Source organism: Solanum pennellii, chromosome 2, assembly GCF_001406875.1.
Source record: "Solanum pennellii chromosome 2, SPENNV200".
In the NCBI taxonomy this organism is placed as follows: domain Eukaryota; kingdom Viridiplantae; phylum Streptophyta; class Magnoliopsida; order Solanales; family Solanaceae; genus Solanum; species Solanum pennellii.
The window spans coordinates 52,011,452-52,024,418 of record NC_028638.1 but is presented as its reverse complement, the minus strand read 5'-3'; the positions used below and the strand labels follow the sequence as shown (position 1 = coordinate 52,024,418).

Below are 12,967 nucleotides of genomic sequence, written 5' to 3'. Positions count from 1 at the left end.
CGTAATAGGATACTTTCGAGGAGACATAGTAGCTTGTTATTTCAAAAAGCTTACTTATAAGGGGCATAATTTATCTTCTTAATTTGATTATAAATGTATTTTGTCCCAAAAGCAACTACGGATCAATACTATATTCACTAGTGATATTGATTGGACATATTTAGTCTAGACTTTTTCTATTGCCATATCTGTTACTGTATTTTTAGTCGATCTGCAGCCATAAGTGAAAATTTTGAAAAGTTGAAAAAGCATTATGATTTCACGTCAGAAAAATATTGGAGTAATAACAAATAAACCTAAGTGATAAATATCGATCATGAAGAGCGGATACAGGCTATTTGTATATTATGTTGGCTGCACGCTTGTGTTTTATTTACAGTTCTTGTCCATGCAATCATACTAAACTTCTTTCATGAGCTTAATTAAATCTATATATTATATATGGAACCTTAATCTACAAGATTAGATTAATAAGTACTACACACTGTATATCCATACATGATTAAGTTTATAGACATTAATGATTGAAATTGAGTATTTAGCTTTAGCAAGCTGTGACTTTGAATAAAGTTAACCAACATATTGGACCCAGAGGCATACACTCTTTAGCCTTTTTTTTTCCCTTCATAGACTCAATTGCGCAATGCCATTATTCACATTTGCCCTTCCTTTTCCAATATAATTTTCAATAAGGAATTTGCAAAAGCATTCATCATTTGGCATTTCATAATTGGTTGGTTTATGCAAAGAGTAACCAAGAAGAAGAGCCTACCTCTTCTTTCTTCAGACATATTAAAGTAGTTAGAATAATGACATATGTTGGATCTAAATCTTGTCTTTCCTATATAATACAAACAATTTATTTGAATAAAATATGAAGGATTGATGAGAGAAAAAAGAGAAATAGTGGATTTTACTTATATCAATAGTACCACACAACTTTTATTTTGTGTGTTATATATCTTTGAAAAATCAATTCAAAATCTTATCCGATTAGTGAGCATTTCAAATTAAGTTATGCCAGCCCATATATATTTAGGATAACATTAATGCCCTGGCAAAATACTCATTTGCAATTATTATGACAATTGTGTTTATTGATACCAACGTTATTACGTTTGATGAGTACTAAGGTAAACTCTGTGATTTAGTTGAAATAATAACAGAGTTGTCATCAATAACCAACATGGATTTGTTTGTTTTGTGGTGATGGAACCCTTAACTAAAGGTTTCTGGTTAGAGTCTTGAATATAAAGAAAATTTTATTGGGAATATTACGCATGCAATGTGCAATTCAAATCTTGTCAGGACTCTAAATACCTAGTGTGAAATCAGAAAAAAGTAGTCAACAATAAGAGTTTGTGGTCCCATTCATCAATTCATCAATCGAATTATATACATCATATTATTGAAGCAAGTAATACAATATAGGGTTAGTACTGTTGGGATCATATTAAGTAAGGGACAAAGCATAGCCTAATTAGAAACATCATTTTCCATCTATTTATTTGTTGTAATGTTCATATTTCTACATGAACAATAGTTGTAAGGAGTCTATCAAAATGCTATCACCAAATATATTTAATGCACTTATGACCAAGAAACCGTTTAGGTTCCCTAAATATATCATGTTGTATATATTTCTCTATTTAAAACTAATGCTATCCACCTACCATAATATACTCTTCTTAATTGCATTTATTTAAGTAGTAGTTTCATTATTAGGAAAAATAGCTTTCATTTTCAGTTGAAATAAGAAATTATTTAAACAAGAAAAATAAGTGTGTATTCTTTGTCTGTATATATTGTTAGGCTGGCCTACAAATTAGAGAGGGGATCGCAAAACGCGCAGATATTTTGTATTTTTCTTACCAGACTAATAATGAAAACAACCTTGGATACAGTAACAAAGGCAATATAGCGAATTTGATCAAACTTAATAAAATTAAGTACATATTAAAAATTCAAATTATTGAATTTTAAAGATGATAGTACGTACGTATATTATAAAAGAAGTTTGGGATGATTCGTTGTTTGAAAATTGAAATACATGGGATGGGGCCAATTAAAAGTCTTACGTGCAATCCACAAAGTTTGAGTTGTTTTCATTTTTTTTCAGTATCTAGAATCTCACCAATAAGGCTAACCATAGACAGTTGCTTAATTTAAAGTTTTTTTAAATGAAAAAAAATAAATAGCAGCTCATTGGTCTTTGTAGTTATAGGTGCTATATAGGTAATTATTCTTTTAAAATTAGTTAAATTTGAACAGCTCTTTAATAATCTATTTTCTCACTTGTAATTACACGCTCAATAAGAGAGATAAATTTAAATATATTTATATTTAAAATTAAAATATTTATTTATTATTTAATATTAAATTTAAGTATCTGTTTATGTATTACGCGGAGATATGTAAACGTTCCGGAAAGCTGCCGGAGTTTTATCCAATGGGCGACTCTTTTGTCACCACGCTTACTGTCGTCTTTGTCTTTTTCTTTTTCCCCTTTTTGCCACTAACGATAATCGGCCATCACAATATATTTTACTAACCAAAAAGTTTCCTCGATATTCAAAATCCTAAACAAAATATGTCTTCTTCCTAACATTAGTTTCAAAAAAGCAACTTCTTTTCTTCTTATAATTCCCATATTACCCCCTTTCACGCTTCATTCTTTCTAGTTTCCACCTGAACTTTTCTTTGAGAATTCAGAGTGACATTTCCATGGAAAATCTGTCACATTCATTTGCTAAAAAGAGTTACCATGGAAGTGGGTTCATTACAACGCCAAGTAAGTCTGTATACGACGACGTTTTTGGTGGTACACCCAAGTTCGGAGTGCCAACATTAGCTCCTCGTTATGAGGATTATACTGAGATTTTTGGAGGTTTTCACTCGTCCCGAGCTTCCTCTATTCCCGTTTTGGAACTTCCGGTGCTTGATGAAGACGATGATCGGTTGTCCTTCGATATTCAGACTTCTCATTTTGACTACTCTGAGATTTTTGGAGGTTTTCCTGTTTTTGATTTTGCCCTTTCGTACGAAGATTTGGTTCGGCAATCTACTTCTGGCTATGATTCTTCGGACGAGGGCTGGTATGATCTTCTTCATTTTCTCTGTTTATTTTTCGATTCCTTTTTCTTTGAAAATGTGATTAGTCTGGCAAAAACTGCTTTGCATTCACTCCATTTTTTCGTACGGGACTTTGGAAATGTTGAGTTGCTTTTTACAAATTTACGGAGAATTTTTTGCTGCAAACGCTGCGGGAAGTAAGAACGCAAATTCTACTTTTTTTTAAAAAAAAGAAAAAATTTGAACGCTGGTGTTCATGTTTTGGTAGCTCTATCCACCACCGAGAAAGCATCATCTAATTTTTCTGCACAGTTTCGTTGACCGTTAGGCCCTAGTTGTGCTTGTGCTGGCCTTAATTTCTCTAATTTGAGCATGTCTGTAAAGCTTTGTTTGTATTGGAAATTAACAAGTTGAGATTGTGGTTTCTTACCTTGGACCCTGCAGCTAAGGGTGAGAATCTGTAATTTGTGATGTATGAATTAAGAGCTAATCTCTTTAATCAAATGTCTTAAAAACTTCTTTTTGCGGAGAAGTTTAAAAAAATCATAGATATCTTTTACATGTCTATGTCCGAACTGAAACAAATCAAAAGAACGTATTAATCAATTTTCTTAACCAAATCTCATTTTTCACTTAGTAGAATCTGTTTTATCTTTCTCAGTGCTTTCAATATGAACATGTGGCTTTTTTTTTTCTGTTCAAAGGGGTTATAGTTTTGTGTTTCATTTATTTCTTTTATTGATAAAAGGAGTCCAGTTCAAAGTGAGACCCTGTCAAATGAGTCGGATCCTTCAGCTTTTTCGGAAAGGAGTCAGAGCTCTTCTAGTGCTGATGTTCATCATTCATCTGACGACACCAAACAGTTCAGCATTTCATATCACAAGACTTCCCAGAGGAGCGAAGGAGTTATGTCAAATGGCATGACACATGTTGCTCATCTGCATGCTATTCCTGGATATACTTACATGGTCAGTGGAAGTCAGGCTTCTCAAAATACAGAAGATGAGGAGCCAGCTGGACAGGCAAACCTTGATATCAACTACAATGTGAACTTCAGTGGACCGCTTGTAGAAGACCAGCGATACAAAAGAAGCACGCCACGTAAAATGAGCAGCAGCTATATCATGCATGGAAGTGATTCAAAACATCCAGAGAAATGTAGTGAGGCTAGTTGTACTCCAGATAAGCCATTCTTAACTATCTCAGATATCAGCTTAAGAACTAGGCCATCAGGGTTGCCCCCACCATCAAGACCGCCACCTGCCATGGCTGCCAAGAAAGGGAACTCTGATAGACTTAATTCAAGACTCAAAGCGTCTAACAGTTGTGCATTTGAGCAAAAACAAGGGGATAGTTCACAGCCTTACTTTGACGTGGAAGTATATGCAAGTTCATCTGCAGCGGCGTCCTCTGCAGCTATAAAAGATGCAATGGAGAAGGCTCAAGCAAAGCTCAGAAGTGCAAAAGAGCTAATGGAGAGGAAGAAGCAAGATCTAAAATGTTATGCAGAACTCCATTTGGAGAAGGGTATTTTGGAGGAAAGACCAAGTAAGACATTTGACAAAGATGGCGTGGAACAAAGCATGTGTGTTGGAAGAATTGAAGAAGTCCTTAAGAACAATGATGTTATTTCTGGTAATATTAAAGATGGAGAACATTTCAAATCTACTGGAAAACATGAAGAAAGTGAGCAGGATAAGCCGAATATGTCATCTCAACAACCAATAAAAGCTGAAGGAAGAGTTGCATGGAGGGAAGGTGCGGAATTTTTTGAAGTTGTTGAAACTTACCCATCTTGTGGGTCTCCTGAGGAAGTCAAGATTGAATCTGATTTGCTGCATAATATGGAGTCACATGAAGACAGACAATCCAAAGCAGCCACTGACAGATTTGACCATCTAGAAACTTGCAAATATGTTGCAGCAAAGGAGGCTCGTGACTGCATAGAGGAGAGTGAAGAAAAAATGGGTAAAGGGTCCTACCAATTGGCCAATACGCATCAAAGGTCAAAAGAAGAAGATTTGTGTGGTCAATTGGAGCACAAGGAGACACTAAAAGCAGAAGAAAACTCACTGGATGTTAGTATGAGTGAGAAACATGTTAAAGTCCAGCAAGAGGGACCAAGTGAGAAGCTAAGTAGCAGTTCTCACAAAAGTGTAGAGTACATCAGAGGAAGTGGCCAGAATGTGAGTGAATGTAAGGCTACTGTGAAATTAAGTGGTGGAAGGAGAAAATTAAATGATCAAAAGAGATGTATAAATACTGATTCTAGACATATCGATTTAGAGCTGATGGTAGAATCTGAGATTGAAGAATGTGAGGGAGGACTTTGGGATGTTGTTGATGAAACAGGAAATGGACAGAGAGTGAATGAGATACTCAAGCAGGAAACGAAGAAGCAACTCGATGCAGTTTCTGAAAGAGAAGAAGGCGCTATTTACTGGGAGGAGAATGCAAAGAAACCAAACGAGGATTTTAAATCAGAAAAGAACGATGAGAAATCAGAGGTAGCTTGCAAACAAGACAAGAATGAGAGGGACGACACGGTGAGTTTCAAGATGGACCCAATAGATCAGGATGCAAAAGGTGCTTTTGAGTGGGTGCAAGAGGACAGCCAATTTAGAGTGTCTCTCGAGAGAAAAGAGCATGAAGGAGAACAAAATGATGCTGAAGAAGGAGAAGAAACTGAGGGAAGACTGAATGTTAGTTGTGAAGGAGAAGATGATGATATGGAAATGACTGAGTTTTTGGAGCAGCAACAAAATAAGAGAGAATCCCCTTTGACTTCCAGATTAGAATTTGAGAACATATCTGAAAAGGCCGGTAAGATTGAAGAAACTGAGCAAACAATTGTTTGTGATGTTAAGTGGGATGAATTGCGCGAACAGACCGAAGATAGCGCCCCAATTGAAATGGTTGGGTCTGTTTTGAAGCAGAACTCTAATGTTGAAGTTCGCAAGGATGTTACGACGATTGATTGGGCTGGCCAACCAAACTATGAGACTCCACTTGTGAACAAAATGTCCAAGAAGACGGAGGAAGATGGAGGAAAGCTGGAAGCAACTCAATCAGCCCTTTCCTGCGAAGAAAATGAGAGATTAGAAACTGAGTTGCAAAATTGTGAAAAAGAATCAGAAGTTGGAATGACCAATATGCTGCCTAAAGATGGATGCAACTCTGTTTGCAAGAGACAAGATATCTTGGAGCATGGGAAAGACCCAACTAGAAGAGCAGATGCAATAGGGTCTACTTCTTCAAATGAGCATTTGACCAATCCAAGTGGAGCTGGTATCTACACAGATAAAGCATCGGATAGACTGAAGAAGACAGCCTTTGAAATGGGAAACCATCCTGATCAAAGAAATGGAAAACTTCCTGAATGTCTGGCAGTGAATACCAATGGATTTCAGTCTGGCAGTAACCAGGAAGTTTCAGAGGAAAAGTTTACAGCTGATAATCACTCTAACCATAGAAATGGAACAAATGTTGAAGGGCCAAGAGTGAACACCAAGGTTGTTCAGTCTGGAACTAAGCAGGAAGTTATGGAAGAAAAGTTTACATCTCAAAACATTGTCGGGGAATGGGCCACAAATGCAAAGAAAATTGGAGATGCTTTGGCTGCTGTGCTAGAGGATGTTGAAATCCTGTCAAGTATAGACCAGAGAGCCGCAACTGGAAGTTCCCAGAAGAAAGAGAGAAATTCAAATAAAATCATTACTCCTGAGGCCCAAAAAATGGATGAGCGACTGAAAAAAGAAAGAGAAATAGAGGAAGAATATATGAGAAAGATGGAAGAAGAGAGGGAAAGAGAAAGGGAAAGAGAAAAGGATCGGATGTCTGTAACTCGTGAAGCTCTGGAAAGGTCATATCTTGAAGCCCGTGGGAGAGTAGAAAGAGCTGCTGCAACTGAAATACGTCAAAAAGCTATGGCGGAGGCCCGAGAAAGATTAGAGAAAGTATCTGCAGAGGCTAGAGAGAGATCTTCAGCAGAGCAGGCAGCTAAGGAGGCTAGGCTCAAGGCTGAGCGTGCTGCAGTAGAAAGAGCAACTGCAGAGGCTCGACAACGAGCTTTTGAGAAAACAATGGCTGAGAAGGCTACCCAGGAATCATGTGACCGAGTGGAAAGATCATCTTCTGAAAAGTTTTCTGCTTATTCTAGGAGCACAGAAATGAGACAAAGCTCTTCTTCTGTGAGTATCTCTTCCTTCTTAAATGTAGAAATGCATGCTGGCTGCCTACTTATTGGGGATTGTTGACAGGAACAACATGCACATCGGAGCACAGAAACCTCGAAATTGAGATATTCATATTCTTCAGCTCATGCTGGTATGTAGATGAAGCACAAAGATTCTCCTTCTTTCTTTGGTTTATAGTCTAGTTTTCCCTCATGTTTCCTGATCCATTAGTTAGGCATTCTGAATTTCCTGTTTGTTTAGTCGCATAAGTAACTTTTTGCGATTAAATTTTTCTTGTGAAGCTTTCAGTAAGATTAAATGCTTTGTAGGCATTGAAGGTGAATCACCTCAAAGATGTAAAGCACGGTTGGAGAGGTATCGCAGAACATCAGAGCGTGCAGTATGTGCTTCCTAACCATCTTGTTCCTTTAAGAGTTAATTTTCTTTTATATATATTAAACTTTTTTTGGCTTGATTTTAGGCCAAGGCCCTAGCAGAAAAAAATATGCGTGATTTTCAAGCTCAGAGAGAGCAAGCAGAGAGAAATGTATGTATCCATATCTTTGAATAACACCATATATCATGAATGATCTACATTTCATATTGTCTTATTTGAGGCATTTTTGTGCAGAGATTGGCTGAAACTCTGGATGCTGAAGTGAAAAGATGGTCAAGCGGGAAAGAAGGCAATCTACGTGCATTGCTTTCAACGTTGCAATATGTATGCCTGCTCTTCTAATGCTTTTTCTTAAGTTAATCAACTATTGAATGCTTGTTAAAATAGTTTTCTTAATACTATACCAAATATATATTCATCAATAGCCGAAACAATATTTGGTTTATGTTTTACAGATTGACCTTTGCTTAGTCATTTGACTGCTTAAGTCGAAGGTGTTTCATTCTCATTTAATAGTTCTTTTCAACTAAAAAAAGTTGATGTGTTGACTTATAAATCTTAAGCCAAATTTGGCTGCTCAATCTAGCCTTTACTTGGTCTCTTCCTTTAATTACCTCTGTCAAATTATTGGAGTGGGTAAATGTGACTAACAAAACAAATAGTCCTAACATTTGCCTACTTATGTGCTTCTTGGTCATTTTTATTGAGGATTTTACTAGTCAAATTGTTACATGTGGCCTGTACTATTAATCATAGCACTGAGAAAGCTCAGGCTGACATCAGAACATGACTGCATGACATGTCAGTAGTATAGATTAATTTTGAGTTCTTAGTAGTAACTTATAGCAGCCTTTTCGCACTTGTCATCGTCTGATTTTTGGTCAACCTCCACAATTTTGAATCTCAAGAGTATCTATTCATTATTGCAGATTCTTGGGCCTAATAGCGGTTGGCAGCCTATTCCACTAACAGAAGTTATAACTTCTGCAGCGGTGAAGAAAGCTTATAGGAAAGCTACACTTTGTGTGCATCCCGACAAATTACAACAGCGAGGTGCTAGTATTCATCAGAAGTATATATGCGAGAAAGTCTTTGATCTTTTAAAGGTGTGTTTCATGATTTAGCTTTCCTTACTTGTCAACTTGATACAGCCTGTCCATTTTCTGTACACCAATGCAAGCTTCTGGTAGTTTGAATTAGCCAGCAAGAAAATATTCTTTATGTACCTATTCATTGCCAGTTAGAACTTAGATTCAGACACAGATTCAAGTTCTTGGAAATTAAATTTATATTTGGAAACCACATAAAAGTACTATAAGTCATTTAATAGTTAATAGTTCAAAATATCTAAAAGTATTTATGAGAAATGTAGTCAAGGAAGAACCACTTTGACTTCCCAAATAGTAATGTTGCCACATAAACTGGGACAGAGCGAGGGAGTACTTTGGAACTGTACTAGTTGCCATGTTTATCATCTTAACCCTAATCCAAACTAGTTGGCTGGCTCAATATATCCTCTGTACAAATTCCATTCTATTCAAGCCCATTTTAGTAGTTGTAAGATGCCAACCGAAAATTGATTTACAGTGTCTAGTTAGTCATAGAACAAACAGGGTGACATTTATTACGTAGTATTTTGGCTATCACGATAGCGAAGTTTCATTTGATGACCTTACTAATTGGAAAAAGAAAAAAGAAAAAAGAACTCTATTAATTAATATGTAATGTGATGTTCCATGTGGCTTCTTCATTTCTTTTGTTCCCTCTTCATACTCCTCTTCTTTAAGCTTTTTTTTTTCTGTTAATTGTCTGTTCTGTATGAATCAGTAACTCTAGTCAGAATGGCCTTATTTTGTGGTGACCTAATAACAGACTATCATCTGCGACCTAATAGAATTTACCCCAGCCTCCTTACACTTAAAAGCTTTTCTTCCTACCAGCTTCACCTCCCCCTCTTCTTCCCATGGTCCATTCCCTTTTGTTATCTTCTTTGAATTATCTTAGTGGTTATCGTTCTTCTGTGTCTACAGGAAGCATGGAACAGATTCAACTCTGAGGAGAGGTAGTTGAAGACTTGTTTGCTCAGTTGAACATATAATTTGCACAGTAGTGAGTAAATTCTGTTTCTCATATTTTTTTTTGTTTCTTCATGTAAGCAACCACAAACTTTCCTGACAGAAAATGGGCTAACATGGCTATTCATTGAAATGAAATTTTACATGAAAAGGCGATATTATTGTGTTATGATGATATTTGTTCTTCTTCTTATTATTATTATTACTATGGATATTATCAATATTATCTCTAGTTTCCCAGAATGATTACAAAAGATGGTAATTATTTTGGCAAATGATACGCGAGAGCCTTCAGTTCTTCCATAAAATTAGATCTTGCTTGTGCAAAGCTTATAAAATGGAATATTAATATGTCCTTGTATTAGGATCCAGATCCTGAAGAGATTCTAGTTTTTTTTCCCTACAAAATATACCTAGAATTCTCTGATATCCTACCTGCCCGAATCAAGCAAGATGAGAATTTCCATATTTTTTGACCATTTTACTCATGTTGTGTTGAAAAACCTCAAGCAGCCATCAAGAACCAAGAACATGTTGGTGAGGTAGCTCGCGTTTTTATTTTGTATGGTTGGGTTTCTAGATTTCACCATTGGTAAACTTTCCTGTACAATTGGCAACTGGTGCATTCTCCTTGCCACTTGAATAGTTTTCAGTAGAAATGGGAATTGCTTCTTTCTCTTTTCCGTTGTCTGCAGTGCTTCGGGTAGAAAAGGGAAGCAACTGCTTCTGTCGGCAAGTCTCAATGGCCCCTTTATACATATCCTCCAAAGTGTGTTTGAATTGAAACCCCATATCCATAAGCTTCTTTGATGAAAAAGACACTACGGGCAAGTCCTTATCGATACCCTTAAACCTGTTATTTTACCAGATTGAGTTACGAATCCATCACTCTACGAAGGAGCCAATTATACACTTAGGAATACAGAGGAGCAGAGTGGCTTACTCAGTAGGAACATAGTACTCTGGCCATTTCTGTCGCACCATCTTAGCCACATCGTAGATGATAGCATGATGGGACGAGCAAATGAATCTTCCCTCTGCCTTGGGGTGCTCATACAGGAATATATGAGCCTCACAAAGATCATCCAAATGCACATATTGACCTTGTTTAATGATGCCGTAGTGAGCTTCATTCCCTGCACATCTTAAGCCCATGATTGTGAAAAGCTGTTAATTAAGTAATAACTGGAATTAAAGGATTTGACTGTCTTCTTGACTGCGATTAATCATACCGGTAATTAATGAAAGGGCAGTGATTAAGCTTGGTGGGAACGTAGGTGTGATGAATGGACCAACAACCAGTGGTGGTATGATGCTAATGAAATCAATGTTATTCTTTTTAGCTTTTTCCATTGCAGCCTTCTCTGCCAGTATCTTGGAAACAAAATACATCTGCAATCAAATTAAATTCACAAAGCAATGTGATGAAAATACTTTTTTTTCTTTTTAAACATAGAAAGGGTATTCTTAAAAGAGAAGAATAGCCAAACGAACCCATCCTGTCATCTTCTTAGCATATATGAAGTCCAAATCGCTCCAGCTGGTCTCGTCATAGAAGAGTTTTTGGTCCTCTTGGACATCAAGAGTTCCAGCAGATGAAGTGAAAACCAGCCTCTTCACTGTGTTAGCTTTAGCACATGATTCTATGATACTTAACATTCCCCTGACTGTTGGTTTTATTACTTCGTTCTGTCACGTATATCAATGTCATGAGAGTTATGTTAGTATTAATCATCCAGAAATGTAACAAGTCCATAAGTATTGATAAGCTACTCTGTTACTTTATAGTACCTCTGGATCCTTGGACTCGAAATCCATGGGTGTAGCCACATGAAATACTCCTTGACAGCCTTGAATGGCTTCATCAAAGCTTCCTTCCACTGCCAAGTCTGCTTTCCACAGCGTTAAGTTTGTATCAGCTTTTGGCAATTCCAACAGATGTTTCACCTTCTTCTGGTTCTCTACAAAAGTTCATGCATCTTATATAAGGGTCATTGCATACAAACAGACACTTCTAGGCGCTGTTATACACCTCTCTGGATCCTCGTAATGCAGCTTTGTACGGATTGATTAATGGGTTTATAAATTATTTGACAGTCTATATAAGTTAAAATCTTGAATAAAACGAAAACATACCAGGATCACGAACAGTAGCATGGACATTATAACCGCGTTCAAGGAGTCTCATGACAAGCCAAGAGCCGATAAATCCAGCTGCTCCTGTGACGCAAACCGTCGGCGTCTTCCGAGGAGAGTGGGCATCAACAACTGCATGAGCTTCACTTGCCATTTTCAGAAATGAAAGGTAAAAAGAGTCAGCAAATTTAACCTTAAGTGTGACTGGACTTAATTACCACTAGTATATGACAATTACAACGATATGAGCTTTTAGTTATGTTTATGTATTTTGTTTTTATACTGCTTGCACGTAGAGGTATTAGGAGTGGTAATGTTAGATGGTAAGCACGTGCTCAACATACCGTTCAATAACTTGGTTGGATTAACCAAATGTGACTGGTTGGTGAGAGAGGAAGGGCTAGTGTGAAGTGTCTGGCCACTTTCTTATCGGCACATATAATAAAAGGAAAAAGGACAAATATATCCTAAACTATCGTAAATGGTAATGTTGAACACATGCGGTTGAAATTTTCTTTTCTTTTTTAAGGACAAATATACCCGAACTATCATAAATGGTAATAGTCCGGAGTATATTTGTCTTTTTTCCCTATAATAAAGAATTACTATGTAGTACGGTATTTGATTTCACTTTTTTAAGCCGAACATTCTATCAATACAACTTCTCAATACAAAGTTTGTATGCATTCAATATATCTTCTCTATACTAGGCTTGTTGAATTATATCGAGTATGTTATTATTTTGTTCGAAAGCTCATTACATCTAAAGTTGATAATGAATCAATTTCACATTAATGCTTTTGAAATTTAAAAATAATTTTTCTCTTTGTTTCAATTTGTTTATCATACTTTCATTTTTAATCTATTTAAAAAAAGGATATATCTTTTCTTTTTTGACACAACTTTTTAATTTCAATTTGATACATTTGATGTATCTTTAGTTTAAGTCTACAAAATTTAAAAGTCACTTTTAGCTTTTTTTCAACTCGTATAAAGTTAAAATCAGAAAATTAAATTAATAAATAAAGTATAAAATGGACGTACTTTTTTGTTTTGCAGGCATGCTACACATTTTCTTTACCTGTTTACAAATTTGAATTTGAATCGTTCTA

The 12,967-nt window shown here is 36.2% G+C and overlaps 2 protein-coding genes across 3 annotated transcripts; one reads left to right on the top strand and one right to left on the bottom strand.

Moving 5' to 3' along the window:
* Window positions 1–2,413: 2,413 nt before the first annotated feature.
* On the top strand, window positions 2,414–9,888 carry LOC107010987 (auxilin-like protein 1). Of its 2 annotated transcripts, none has more exons than XM_015210278.2 (8): window positions 2,414–3,095; window positions 3,821–7,262; window positions 7,332–7,398; window positions 7,577–7,647; window positions 7,729–7,794; window positions 7,879–7,968; window positions 8,574–8,750; window positions 9,675–9,888. In XM_015210278.2, exons 1-8 carry the CDS (start codon window positions 2,725–2,727, stop codon window positions 9,708–9,710), a joined length of 4,320 nt encoding a protein of 1,439 aa, XP_015065764.1. In that variant the 5' UTR covers window positions 2,414–2,724; the 3' UTR covers window positions 9,711–9,888. The 2 variants fall into 2 exon arrangements, with proteins under 2 accessions (XP_015065764.1, XP_015065763.1); XM_015210277.2 differs by having other exon boundaries at window positions 2,460–3,095; window positions 7,550–7,647.
* Window positions 9,889–9,981: 93 nt separating this feature from the next.
* LOC107010988 (dihydroflavonol 4-reductase) lies at window positions 9,982–12,116 on the bottom strand. Its single transcript, XM_015210279.2, has 6 exons — window positions 11,856–12,116; window positions 11,511–11,680; window positions 11,214–11,408; window positions 10,952–11,111; window positions 10,663–10,855; window positions 9,982–10,572 (listed from the first exon to the last, which is right to left on the bottom strand). Exons 1-6 carry the CDS (start codon window positions 12,007–12,009, stop codon window positions 10,296–10,298), a joined length of 1,149 nt encoding a protein of 382 aa, XP_015065765.1. The 5' UTR covers window positions 12,010–12,116; the 3' UTR covers window positions 9,982–10,295.
* Between the last annotated feature and the right edge of the window lie 851 nt (window positions 12,117–12,967).

Bases quoted from the DNA above. Each gene is read 5' to 3' on its own strand.
- LOC107010987 (XM_015210277.2), top strand. From the start codon at position 2,725: ATGGAAAATCTGTCACATTCATTTGCTAAAAAGAGTTACCATGGAAGT. The intron at 7,263-7,331 runs GTGAGTATCTCT...GATTGTTGACAG, and splicing joins TGAGACAAAGCTCTTCTTCT to GAACAACATGCACATCGGAG. The intron at 8,751-9,674 runs GTGTGTTTCATG...CTGTGTCTACAG, and splicing joins AAGTCTTTGATCTTTTAAAG to GAAGCATGGAACAGATTCAA.
- LOC107010988 (XM_015210279.2), bottom strand. From the start codon at position 12,009: ATGGCAAGTGAAGCTCATGCAGTTGTTGATGCCCACTCTCCTCGGAAG. The intron at 11,681-11,855 runs GTATGTTTTCGT...GAACTTTTGTAG, and splicing joins TGCTACTGTTCGTGATCCTG to AGAACCAGAAGAAGGTGAAA. The intron at 10,856-10,951 runs GTATGATTAATC...TAAGATGTGCAG, and splicing joins TGCCCTTTCATTAATTACCG to GGAATGAAGCTCACTACGGC.